The sequence below is a fragment of the Chelonoidis abingdonii genome, chromosome 2, assembly GCF_003597395.2.
Source record: "Chelonoidis abingdonii isolate Lonesome George chromosome 2, CheloAbing_2.0, whole genome shotgun sequence".
NCBI lineage: Eukaryota > Metazoa > Chordata > Testudines > Testudinidae > Chelonoidis > Chelonoidis abingdonii.
Genome location: NC_133770.1, coordinates 104,533,080 through 104,546,832, shown reverse-complemented (window position 1 = coordinate 104,546,832; position 13,753 = coordinate 104,533,080). Strand labels below are relative to the sequence as shown.

Here is a 13,753-nt window from a genome sequence, read left to right as displayed (position 1 = left end):
TCCCAGATTAGCATAGAGTGTGTTGCAAAATGTGGTGTTGCTAATAGTAGACCACTGCCAACACAGGGAAATGGTCAACTCCTTCACTGTCATTGAAGGATACAGTGGTGCAGTATTTTACTGAGGAAGAAAGCACCATTCATCAAGCAGTTACGTGAATGACTGCTGATGGCAAAATAACATAATTTATCATTTGTCCAGAAGAACCTGTTGGTAGGAAAAATCATTTTAAACTCCTTAATCTGACTTCTCTGTAATTATAAACCGAAAGCGTCAGATTTTCGAAGTGCTAATTCTTTCTTTGCTTTGTAATGTAGGTTCTTGGTCAGCTTTTTTTGTCCTCAAATATTGGTATAAACAGTAAATTTACAAGTAGTTTAACATTTATAAAGCTACTGTGTGAAATACCAAAGGAGCACAATGTTTTTCAGAAAATATTTCCTATTAGTCTTCATATTTCTTTGTCTGCTTCTCTGTGCAGACAAAGAGAGCCATCCACCTCGGAAGTTTCCTTCTGACAAGATATTTGAAGCCATTTCCTCGATGTTTCCGGATAAGGGTACAGCAGAGGAATTGAAGGAGAAGTAAGATTTGATTTCTTAAGAGGTGTTGGTACGCTGCATAATATGGTACTTGGATTTCTGTACTGTCTAGAAAAGAGCTACAGTGGAACCCCATTTATCCGATTTTTTTTTATTGGGACCAGAGCCAGATGAATAAACAAAAATTTGGATAATCCAGAGAATGGATGGAACTTGGCTCAGATAATATGGCAGAGGTGGATAATGGAGTCTCAGATAAATTGAGTTCTACTGTATTGAAGTTTATTGATGTTTTGAGTAGGATCTGATCACTCTAGCCCCAAGATTGGGAAGTTATAAATAAACTGACTACAGCTGTATGGTTTATGTAGGTGATACTTGAAGGGTGGCTATTTCAGACATAAGGGAGACAGTGTGACCTAGTGGATAGAGCACTGAACTGGGACTCGGGAGACCTAGTTCTATTCCTGGCTTTGGTCCAGCCTACTGGGTGACCTTAGATGAGAGCTGTCAAATCAGGATATGGTTACTGACCTTGTTTGTAAAACATTTTGTGATCTACAAGTTAAAAGTGCTATATAAAAGAGGTGGTGGTATTATTTATTATTGTTAGCCTTCCCTATAAGCAGCCAGAAATCACTTTTATATGGGTATAGATTGTCCTCTTGGTATGATGAAGGAAAGAGGAAATGCTTTGTTTCAGTGATCCTTTTTTTTGGGGAGGGGGTGGGGGGCAATGGGGCTGGTGGAAGCATTTGTGGAAAGAACATTTTTGAAAAGTAAATACATCCCTCTCCTGTGATTCTCATCCCCCCCTCGCCCTGCTTCAGGATTAATAAGTACAGAGTTACTTAGTCATGCCTTTGAACGTAGCCTTTACTGATATACTTTACGTAACATTTGATTTAAGTAATTTGGCTTTTGACTTAAGCTGTAGTATCACAGACCAAAGTTAACTTAACTTCACATTTTTTCCAAGTTAAATATTGTAGAACAACTGTTTTTTAGCAGACAGTTTATTGTAAGTGTCTAGTGCCAGATTTTTCTTAGTTAAACCAGTAAGTCCAGAATAAATGCATTAAAATCAGGAGTTACTTTGGATTTACAGTAGTATTACAGCAAAACTTGACCCTTTCTGAATAGAATAAGCAATGCCTTTTATTTACTTTTCTTTTTGAAGATACAAAGAACTCACAGAGCAGCAGCTGCCAGGAGCTCTTCCTCCTGAGTGCACACCAAACATAGATGGACCAAATGCAAAATCTGTTCAGAGGGAGCAGAGTCTGCACTCCTTTCATACGCTCTTCTGTAGGCGCTGTTTTAAATATGACTGCTTCTTACATCGTAAGTGCAATAGCCTTTTTGTAAATCTATATTTCATTTTATGAGACCTCAAGAAACTCTAAAGTAGCCACAGAGTACAATACAGAATAAGAAAAGAGAAAAATAGATGTGCTAAAATCTGCTAACAATGGACATGCTAACTTCATTGTGATATGAAAATTATAGTTTCTGATCTTTGAAATATTGGCTATATTATTTGGTGTAGTTTGATTTCACATTTGCATTTTTGAAGTTGATAGAGTGCCTGGCCTATAGTGGTGTTTCTCTTTTACTTTTTTTTTTTAAGAGAGAAAATTTGTTTCCCATACTATTCCAAAATTATCATACTTGTCTCTTTTTATCATAGGGAGATTGAAAACTGACCAGATGTGTGTTGGAGAGATTTGTTCTTTTCCTGTTCAGATTTTTTTGGTCCTCAGCAGGGGAAATGAATATCCGTGAACTGCTTTATTCTTTTGTTCTTTTCTCAGACCACACCAGAGGTTACTTCTAGCCCACTTAGTCTTATGGAGTGGAATTATTTTTAGACAGGTGTATCCTAGAAATCATTCATAAATGATGCCCTATTCACTTATAATTCGTATTGCCCATACCTTTTGAAGAAATCTTTTAACAAAGTGTTGAGAGACAGTCAGTTTCCATTTCCAAGTGGGAACAATAAAGGACTTCCCCGAGTACCATCAGAGGAATGGTTCTTTTATTTCCTCATCCTGAAGCCAGAGACCCAGAATGTGTGAAGCAACTAGAGAATGAGTGCAAAGGATTTTGGACTGTCTGAATTTGACACTGAGGGGAGTACAATATACAGTTACTTGTTAGTGAACTCAAGTCAAGAGACTCATTAACCAGTAGCTTCCAAATGAGAAATTGTCTTGAGATAATGACCCACTTGAGGGTGGTGAAATCATGAAGGATTGGGTCAATAACTTCCAGTCTCAAGAATTTTTTTTCTGAGTTCGGGAGTTAGAGAGAAAATTCCATTCATCTTTGAGTGCTTGCTCATATCGATTCCAATTAGATATGTGCGTGCTGCGTGCACGTTCATTGGAAGATTTTTACCCTAGCAACACTCGGTGGGTCAGCTGGGTCGCCCCCTGGAGTGGCGCCTGAAATAGAGGACCCTGTCGTGGACATCGTATTGGCTGATACACCTACTAGAGTGGCTCTTCTGTTTATCCGCACCATACAGGCTAATGCGGACACCATTTGGCAATCCCCAGCCTCGATTCCACCTACAGCAAGGGGAGTAGAGAGAAAATATGTGGTCCCCTTAAAGGGGTATGAATATCTGTACGTTCACCCACCTCCTTGCTCTTTAGTGGTGCAATTGGTGAACGAAAGGGAGCGTTATGGCCAGCAAGCCCCGGCTCCTAAGTCAAAGGAGGCTAGGTGCATGGACCTCCTAGGCTGCAAAATATACTCGGCCGGGGGCCTCCAACTTAGGGTGGCAAACCAACAAGCCCTCTTATGTAGATATAACTTTAACACGTGGGTGTCCTTGGGGAAGTTTACGGAGCTTCTTCCCCAGGAGTCCCGTCAAGAATTTACGGCCCTACTTGAGGAGGGTAAAAAGGTAGCGAGAACCTCCCTCCAAGCCTCTCTAGATGCAGCGGACTCTGCAGCCAGAACTCTGGTCAGGAGTGACGATGACGCGTATCTCCCGGTTCCAGGTATCAGGCCTTCCTCCTGAATTACAGCCAACTATTCAGGATTTTCCCTTCAAAGGCCAGGGCCTGTTCTCAGATAAGACTGACCCCAGATTGCACAGTCTGAAGGACAATCGCATTATAATGTGCTCACTGGGTATGCACACGCCAATGACCCAACGCAGGACCTTCCGGCCCCAGCCACACCGTCCTTACGCCCCGCCTAGGCCACATCAGGACTTTAGCAGAAGACGTGGTCGAGGGACTCATCGAAGACAATCTGGCCCCCAAGGAGGTCTAAATCAGGCGCCCCCTAAACCACCAGTAGGACCTAAGCAGAATTTTTGATGGGACGCCCAAGGGCGGCCCACTAGTTGCTCTGCCGGATCCTTCTCCTCCCTTTTTCAACCGCCTCTCCCAATTCCTCCCTGCCATATCAATCTGATTAATACCAAAGCAACAGGATGTCTTGAGTCTTTCAGAAGTTCAGAGAATAAATGTCATATTCCCTGTTCGGTTTTGAGGGAATAGATGTCTAAAAGTTGAATTTACCTTGGCATATAGATATTCCCGCTCTGGTCCTTGGTGAGGAAGGTACTACAAAAGATAACCAGGCCCACAGAACATATTATCCTCATAATTTAGGACTGGCCAAAATGACACTAGTTCACAGGATGGGTGAATCTGCAATTGTCATTTTGGCTTCCAGCAATAAATCTCCTCACATTGGACTTTGTCAACCACAGTGATCAAACTTGCTTCAGGGATATGGAATGGCTGTAAATAAACATCAGAATATTCTACAGTACCATTTTAATCTTGATAAATGCACCTCTACCTCAATATAACGCTGTACTCGAGAGCCAAAATATCTTACCGCGTTATAGGTGAAACTGTGTTATATTGAACTCGCTTTGATCTGTTGGCGTGCACAGCCCCGCCCCCCCCAGCGCTGTTTTTACTGCATTATATCAGGTCACATTATATTGGAGTAGAGGTGTAATCTATCCCGTTGCAGTATGAGAATTTGGAAGGTAGTGTGGCAATATAGGTGGTATTCCTTTGCTGTGTAGGAAGTTCATTTATCCTGGAATTTTTGCAGGACAGTTGGGACATAGGGATGAATGCTGGCTCACTGAAAGTTAATTCAGCAGGAACTGTAAACTTTCAGGTTCATGCAGATAATGTGCCATTGGGGGGCTCACTGCATCACAGGGTTTTTTTTTTTGGTTATTTTTTTTTTTTTTAAGACTGAAGAAATTGAGAATGGTAATCAATCCATAATGAAAAGGTAATTTGGTCCTACCTGCTATCTACAAACTTCCTCCCTACATAGTTTTATCAGGATAAGGTAGCGCCACATGCTTTTTAACGAAGTTCCCCTCCTCTTTCCTTCAGAAGCAGGATGTATTTGCTACTTTCCTTGTCCTATCCCCAGTAACAAGAAGGAAGCAAGATGGCATTGTTTGAATGGAACTAGAACTTGAAAAATTTATCTGAAAAGAACCCAGAAATTCAGATTGTCTGAAGCCTTTCATTTTATATGAAGGTGTTAAAAAAGGACATATAGCCAAATCCACCTTGTTTAATTGGGACTAAACAACTAATTGGCAAAGTTTACTTCAGTAGTGAGAAAATAGTGTTGGCAGCGTTTAGGGTCCACTCAATATTAATGAGCTGCCTCTTGGACAAAGCAGATACATCTCTGATAGCAATCTGTTAAAATGTCACTGTGTGCTACCTTCACACCTTTGCTGAGCACTGCAGGATGAAGTCAAGACCTCAGCGGATGCAGTTTTTGGAGGAAATGGAGGAGCCCATTGTGGAGTGCTAATTCCACCTTATAGCAATCAGAATGCTACTTCGGGAGGTGCAAAGGTCTGGAATGGCATATAGAATCAGAGAGAGAATGGAAATTATCCACTTGATCTGTTTTTTTTTTTTTTCTTTTAATGCTCCTGTTTATCAGTCCAGACCCCCTTCTTATTGAGACTAGCATCACTTTATATAGTTTCAAGTTTTTTATCCAAATATTTTGAATTTCTAGTAAAATGCTGGAAAGAAGTTATCATTAACTTTTGAAACGTCAAGTACACTTGATGAGCTGGGTACCCCTTTATATACAGGTGATGACATTACTGGAACAGCGTGTATTACCGTCTTCTTTTGCTCGTAGTTATACCTAATTGTCTGGACTAATAGAATTTAGAAGAAGGATAATTATTGGGTGTAGAGAACTTCCCAAAAAGCTTGTTTATAGAACAAGTGTACATTCCAGGCTAAAATACTGGCTATGCGTTTACACCTTCATAAATATTAGGAATGAGTAAGGTCTTGACGATTATGAGCCAATTGGAGACAATGCAGATCAAAAACCCCAGGAGAATGATTGATTGCAATCTTGATTGAAGAGTTCCGGCTATGGAATGAACTTCCGGACTCTAGATCCCTAGGAAACTGAAACCTTCCACTGTTGGGGAGAGAAAAACAACAAAAACTTTTTTTACTATAGCAAGAATGACATTCACAATATTGACATCCCTTCTATGCGAATGGGTCCTCTACCCGCCCCCCCCCCCCCAAACCAACCAACAGCAATAAAAAATACCCAACACAGTTTTGACTGATCTAGACAAAATTCTTGTGGTGTAGTTTTTAAAGTATTTGTATGTTAACTCCTGATGCACCTTCTTTTTCAGATGTCCGTGGTGATGTGTTAAAATGCTGAAATGTCTAGTTTGCAATAGAACAGAAGCACAACAGCAGAGATTTGGTTTTTTTGGTTTCGTTTTTTAAATTTGCTTTTGTGCAGACCAGGGAGAAAATTATTGGCACATATTTTTAGGACAAATATAGCCATACCCATAAGAGGTCGTCATAATGGAATTGTTCACGTGTGAAACTGGTACATATAAAATAGTTTTGATTTCTGCAGATTGCTACAGGCTTGTATACCACTTGCAACCAGTGTTCCCAGCTGTATTCTCAAATTATTGCAGAGCCATTTTCCTTGTGGATTGTGGGGAGGAGAGGAGAAACTGTTAATATAGAAGAAAGCAAGTCTTTCAGAACAATAAAAAGTCCATATTTTCAGCCCTAAACATTTTAAATACTGAAAGACTTACTTTTCCTCTGTTACTGCTTTCTGTTTTCCTGCTTCCCTTCATTATTTTTAGAAACTGAAAAATAATGTTTAAAACTTCTGGCATTAAATGTTTTGAGGTATAAGATTTCTTTGAGTGAGTGTATATTTCATGTATTTAATGTACAAAACATCAAGGATGTATAGGTGTAGAATACATGCATACATTCCAGAAACTACATACAATATTAAAGCTATAAACTTCAATGTAGGGAAAAAAGAAATGGTAAAGTTAAGTATAATGCATACTTTAAAGGTGGCAGAGCTGAAGTTGTGCATTTATCCTGAACTTTGGCACTTCCTAGTAACTGAGAGTTCAACAATGCAGCTATTACTTCTAAATATAGTGTTTGGTAAGGAGTTATTTAACATATTTGGGACTCCTGGTGGTAAAATTTTTTTTAACCAAAATAGTATTGTTAATATTTTTTTGATATTATAAAGCAATGTAAAGACTTATGGTGCTTAAGAATCACAATTTCAGACATCAGATTACAAAGCCTACGTGGAGCAATACAAAGTATTTGGGAACAGTCTTGAGTCTCATGAATGTTCTCTCTCCCTTGCCCTCCATTATTATTACTATTTTTTTAAATTGTACTTATTAAGTCTCAACTGGGCTTTATTGGTAACTATTAGGTTTAAATTGGAACCAAATATACCAGTTCCTTTTAGGTTGTGGGATTAAAAAGAACCCTAGAACTACACTAATTTCAAAGAGGATAGCAGGTCCTGGTGTAAATTGGTGCAGGTCTGTGTTAGTCTTTGGAGCTATCGATTTACATCAGCTGAGGATCTGGCTCAGCATGTTTAGTGTTTCAGTCTTTGTGATATTGAGTTCAAACTCTTCTCCATATTTTGCTGTATGTACACCTCTAACCCAATATAACATGAATTCGGATATAACGCAGTAAAGCAGTGCTCCAGGGGAAGCAGGGCTGCGCACTCCAGCGGATCAAAGTAAGTTCGATTAAAACGCGGTTTCACCTATAACGCGGTAAGATTGTTTTGGCTCCCGAGGACAGCATTATATCGGAGTAGAGGTGTACTACCATAGTCTAAAATTTGTTATCTTTTGTGCTTCAGAATTGTGCAATCTGAGTATCAGATTTTCACTATGGAATTAAACTGCTTACCGTTGAGACTTGACATACAATCTTGTGAATGCACAGCAGTTGCTTTTACATTTTAACTATTGCTGCTTGAAAATAATTCATGTTGTTCAGATTTTCCCTATACTAAATTGAGGGAGAAATGTAAACACTGCAGTTATGTTAATATGGCAAAATTGTAGAAGATCTTTAATAGCCTTAAAAATAAATATTAGTCAATGTATACTAGAGGTTAAATTGAGGCTAGTTATCCTTTCAGAGCCTGATTCTCGCTCTATTTGTTTTCTTCATTGTGTATAATAGCCCACTGGAAATATAAGTGACATTCAGTTTCTTACCAATTTTTTTCCCCTCTGTCATTGGATTCCTCTGAAAAGGAGTTGATTTTTATCTTTCTTCCTGGCTATATTTGTTCAGTTCAGGCGTAGCTAATACAGAAGATATCCATGAGGTAGCTTATCTAGATTATGCTTCCATGGTGACCCTGATCTGTGGTTAAGAGGGCTAAGTATCTTTTGAACAAATGATCATATGAATGTCTCTTGAAATATTGACGATGAACCACAGAACAAAAGTGTGTTCTTCATTGCTTTTTTTATGATGTATAAAGATGACCTCAGAGATGGTATTTAATCTTCATGCACACCCTCTTAAAAAGAAATTGGAAACGTTAGGTCATTTCAGTTTTCCTCTCAAATACCCGAGAACTAATTGAATAACCATCAGGCTGCATGTGGAATTTTCAAAAGCACCTGCATAATTTAGAACACACGTTCTATTGACAGTGTAACTGCAAGTTTCCCACACTACTTAGGATCTTACAGCAAAAAGAGGAAAGTCAAGATATTCGAAAGGGGTTGTTTTTTTATTGTATTTTTATGCGGTGAAGAGTTCTTTTGAGGTGGTTTTTGGACATCAAAGGAACAGTTAAGGGAATTATTAAATCTCATTTTGCATCTATGTGAACGCTGAAGTCTCATTTACACTAAGGCATATTTACACTTTCAGAGCAGTGTGAAGTGGCCTGGAAGTGGGTATAGTAAAAATTTGCTCCCACTTTTTAAAGTTCCAAATGTTTAATGTAAATTAGATCTTTGATAATTGCAAAATTCAGGATTGATTACTTAAGTGTCAGCCATTATTTGTCCTGGTCTTGAAGCAGGAAGGAGCATGTTCTTGATGGAAAGTCCCTGAATAAGAAGTTTGACTCCCACTGGTAGTACCAGTGCTTTGTCTGAAAGAGGGCAGGGGAAACAAAACTAACCCAGGACCTTGCCCCTGGGGGGTGTGTATGTGTAAAGGGTAATCATTTTTACTTAAGATGGTGATCTGAATAGGTGGAAACACATACTATAAGTTATCAGCTTTGCACAATTTTACTTGCCCATTCTTTTTTTATTTTTTTTAAAATGGTAAATAAAATGCCATTTAGGTTTTTCTTTCACTGTTACCATGGTTGCCATCAGGCCAGTTTTGGTGAAATTCAGATAAATTTTCAGTTTTGCAAGTATTTGTTCATGAAACACATTTAAAAATACTTGAGAAATATTTTTATTTTACAGCATTCCACGCAACTCCTAACACTTACAAGCGGAAGAATACAGAAACAGCCTTAGATAATAAACCGTGTGGACAGCATTGTTATCAGCATCTGGTAAGAGAACTTATTTCATTGGGTAGATAGAGAGTTGGGAGTTTTTTTGTACTTTCTATTTAGCAAAAAATAAAAATCAAGTGTTGAAAAAGGTTAAGCTTGTAGTCAAATGAATCCAGTCAAGACAATATGCAGTGCTGTAGGAAACGCTGTTGATGACTAATGTCCCACATGGTGTTAGGAGATACTGTGCTAATGAAGATGTAAAATTTAGGTGCTAGCAACTTGCAGTCAAAGCTTTCATAGCACTTTTCACAAAAGTAAGGATAGTGACTCCAGTGACCAGGCCAAAGTTCAGATTGGGAAGTTGAATTATTTCATACGAAAGTATGTACCTCTAACAGTATAGGGTTACCATATTTCAGGACACAGCTGAAGGGGGAGCTGGAGGGGTGTGTGTCTGTGTGTACTGGGAGGGAGTATTTGGGGGGTGTGGGAGGGGTTTGAGAGTGTACTGGGAAGGGCACCTGGAGGGGGTACTTGCTGCCTCACTCTCCAGGTTGCAGGGGGGGCGGGGAGGGGGAGGCTATGTGTTGCTGCTTGTAGTAGTGGCAGGGCAGCTGGCGCAGGCCCAGAACACGGTGCCTGCAGTCTTGTCAGCACCTCCTTGCCTCTCCCCCTCCCCAGGGCTGGGATCTGGGGCTTGGGTACATAGGATACAGCAACAGTCGGGGCAGGGCAGGCCCCACACCCACCTAACCTCTCCCCTGGGGATTTCCTGGCCACCCACAGACAGTTCAAACCCACCCGCCCCCAATCTCTATGGAGGCCGCCCTAGGACCAACCAGCGCAGTAGCCGCCCTGCCCCCAACCAAAGGGAGTATTTGTGGGGGGATGTCTCGGCCCAGTTTCTCTCCCCCCCCCGCCCCCCCGAGTTACGCCTCAAGTCCAGGCCGGGCGACCCTCCCCTCGCTCAGCACTTCTGGTTCTGCCTTGTGGCCAGAGCTTCCCACCTCAGCGGGTCCTAGAAGTGATGCACCTGCTGTACACCAGGTGGGAGAAGCGGGAGACAGACGTGCAGTTCTGGCCATTAGGGTGGTTGGAGCACTTGCCTGCGGGTCGCACAGTGGGCCGCATGTTGTGCAGGCCTGCCATGCATTCTCTCAATCATATCCATCTCAAAGAAAATGAGAGAAAATACTATGCTGTATTCATCTTTCCCTGTCATACCAGACCTGTTTTAGCTATAACGCCTTAACAGTTCCCAACATTTCTGTTTTTGGCAATGGACTTTATGCTGGATAATTTTTATTTGTCCATCATCAAAGATGAAAGTGTTTTTTTCATTTCTTTAAGTGAAAATAGAATTTTGGTACTAATATCAAAGCTAAGAAAATTGAGATCTCAAACTCTGTGTACTTTATTGATGCACACAGTAAAGATCATGAACATGAGACGACTGAAAAGCATTGTAGATAAACATTTTTAGATTTATATTAAGATATGTAAATAGTTATTTTATCTGAAACCTGCTGTGTAAATTATGCAAGCTTTGGCTTTAAGTAACTAGTGATCCATTCTCACCTCCCTCCTCCTCAAATTAAAACATTTCAAACTCACGTACTGAAGACTCTTATTCTTTATTTAGGAAGGGGCAAAGGAGTTTGCAGCTGCACTGACTGCTGAGCGAATAAAGACGCCACCAAAGCGCCCAGGTGGCCGCCGAAGAGGAAGACTTCCAAATAACACCAGCAGGCCTAGCACACCAACAATAAATGTGTTGGAATCAAAGGACACAGATAGTGACAGGGAAGCAGGAGCAGAAACTGGAGGTGAAAATAATGATAAAGAGGAAGAAGAGAAGAAAGACGAAACATCTAGTTCTTCTGGTGAGGCCAGTCAATGCTTTAATAGGAAATGAATTGTGATTTGTGAGGAGAGGTCTCAAACCATAATTAAGCAACCTTAGAAGCCACATATTTTGGGGTATATTTGGACTTTTAATTTACTTAGAAGATATGGGATGGTATCTTTATCACAGAGAGCCTTATAATGAAAGTTCAGAATAACTTCATTTGTTCAGCACTGTCTCCTGAATACTTTTCAGAAGCTAGACTGTGCTACCTGAATTCTTCCCACTGTCTGATTATAGCTTCTGTCTGTAGATGTGTTAAAATTTCTGTATGTGGTGTCTTCTCACTTTAAAAAAACAAAAAAAACAAAAAAAAACAGGACTTTGTTCTGTTACAGTTCACATAACTTGATGTTTTTAAGAGTCATGGAAACTTAAATTGAGTGCTCTTGATGTTGCAGAGGCAAATTCCAGGTGTCAGACACCAATAAAGATGAAGCCAAATATTGAGCCTCCTGAGAATGTGGAATGGAGTGGTGCAGAAGCCTCGATGTTCAGAGTTCTCATTGGCACCTACTATGACAACTTCTGTGCAATTGCTAGATTAATTGGGACCAAAACATGCAGGCAGGTAAGAAGTGAAAATTGCTTATTTAGGTGGCAGCATGCAATTTCTAAAACTGGATAGAAAATATGTTAATACTCATTCTTATTCTTATTATAAGAGAATTTATTAACCAACTTGGTTTTCCTGAGAACCCTGTCTTTTCTGATTTTTAAAAATTTGTACAATGAATTTTAGTGATTTGAATGTCTCATACAGTTTAAAATACACAGCTATTTTTAGTTGATCATTTAAGATCAAATCAGATAAAATAAGAGACATATCTATAAAGAGAAGAAATTTTGTGGCTTGTTATAATTTGTAAGGTGTTGGAGGAAATCATTCTAACATAATAGAAAGCTTCATTTTCTATCAGTGAGATATATGTTATGGTATCTCTTGCTAGGTGTATGAGTTTAGAGTAAAAGAATCTAGTATTATTGCTCCAGTTCCTGCTGAAGATGTTGATACTCCTCCAAGAAAGAAGAAGAGGAAGCACAGGTAAATCTGTTAATAAATAACCTTAGAAGCTAAACATGATAACCCATAGGACAGGGGTTCTCAACCTTTTTTCTTTCTGAGCTCCCCCAACATGCTATAACAACTCCCCACTTGTGCCATAACTGTTTTTATGCACATAAAAGCCAGGACCAGTGTTAAGGGGTAGCAAGGAGGACAACTGTCTGGGGCCCCATGCAACCGGGGACCCCATGAAGCTAGGTTGCCAGGGCTTCAACTGCAGCTGTCGGCGTGGGACCCCAAGCTTCAGCCCCATGAGATGGGGCTTTGGCCTTTTGCTCTGGGACCCAGCAATCTAATGCCAGCCCTCCTTGATGGACCCACTGACCCTTGGCTGAGAACCATTGCCAAAGGAGACTTATTGAACCAGCAGTATACAAGTAAGGTCTTTGAAAGAAAAGGCTGCTTATTTCTTCTCCTTGTTCCTTTGCTTTCAAAGAACATCAGTGAAACAAAATGGTCCAATTTCTCAAAAACAAAACAAACCCCTGTTCTACCTTTATAAATAGTCAAGTTTTTCACAGGTGCTTATAGGCTTATTGCAACAAGTAAATTCAAGTTAGGGTTAGATTCACATTATTCCAGACAATGTTAGAATAATCAAAAATTCACATTGGTGTAGAATAGGTTAGGTTTTGTTGAATTAAAAAAAAAAAAAAAAGGAGATACTACCACTTAGTAGATTATTTTTGGGCAACATTCCTTGAGGTATTTTTTTAAGAAATAACACTTCAGCAATGAAGTCATGTGACTATAATGTCATTTCCCAATAATAGTCTGAATCAGTAGTGAATAGAAGATGTTCTGCAAATTAGTATGGAGATTTTGTCCATATGGTAAAATGTAATGCTTCAAACAAGCAATAACCTGTGATATGCTGGAAAAGTAAGACACATCCTCCCTTTAAAAGCAAAACAATTCTTGATCCCCTACATGGACTCAGACATTCCGGCTTATTTACCAACTAAATACTTAATTGAAGAACCATGCTAGGAGTCTACTAAAGTTCCAGTACAAGACAAAAATAATACGGCAACTTATCTATGTTTATTGATATAAGTAAGTGATATTTCCTGAATGGCTGCCTGTTTCTCCCCTCCCCCTACTTTTTCCAGCAATTAATCCCTATTACTTTCCTGGCTTCTGTCTACCTGTTTCATAGTCTTCTTGCTCAAGGAGAGCCTTTCATTGATCTTTGTGCAGAAGCTGCAAGAGTGATAAAATGAACTGACTGCTTGTAGTGTAGAGACACAATCAAACCAGGGTAGAAAAGGGGGTCAGTGAGCAGCTAGAAGCGGTCCTGCTCTGTTCAGATCGCAATAGTACCATTGCTCCCTCTGCTATAGCTCTCAACTGTCCTGAGGCATTTGGTGGGCAAGATTTTCAAAATCTGAAATT

General features: G+C 39.8%; 2 protein-coding genes across 5 annotated transcripts in view; one reads left to right on the top strand and one right to left on the bottom strand.

The window, feature by feature from the left end:
- Window positions 1-13,753, bottom strand: part of CNTNAP2 (contactin associated protein 2) — a 2,322,964-nt gene that overhangs the window by 372,103 nt on the left and 1,937,108 nt on the right. The window lies entirely within an intron of this gene.
- Window positions 1-13,753, top strand: part of EZH2 (enhancer of zeste 2 polycomb repressive complex 2 subunit) — an 86,850-nt gene that overhangs the window by 58,184 nt on the left and 14,913 nt on the right. For all 4 annotated transcript variants that reach the window (XM_032782097.2, XM_032782096.2, XM_032782098.2 and 1 more), the window contains 6 exons: window positions 482-584; window positions 1,723-1,886; window positions 9,349-9,440; window positions 11,029-11,269; window positions 11,694-11,863; window positions 12,243-12,337. In XM_032782097.2, coding sequence (XP_032637988.1) covers window positions 482-584; window positions 1,723-1,886; window positions 9,349-9,440; window positions 11,029-11,269; window positions 11,694-11,863; window positions 12,243-12,337 — 865 coding nt within the window. The remainder of the gene's footprint in view (window positions 1-481; window positions 585-1,722; window positions 1,887-9,348; window positions 9,441-11,028; window positions 11,270-11,693; window positions 11,864-12,242; window positions 12,338-13,753) is intronic.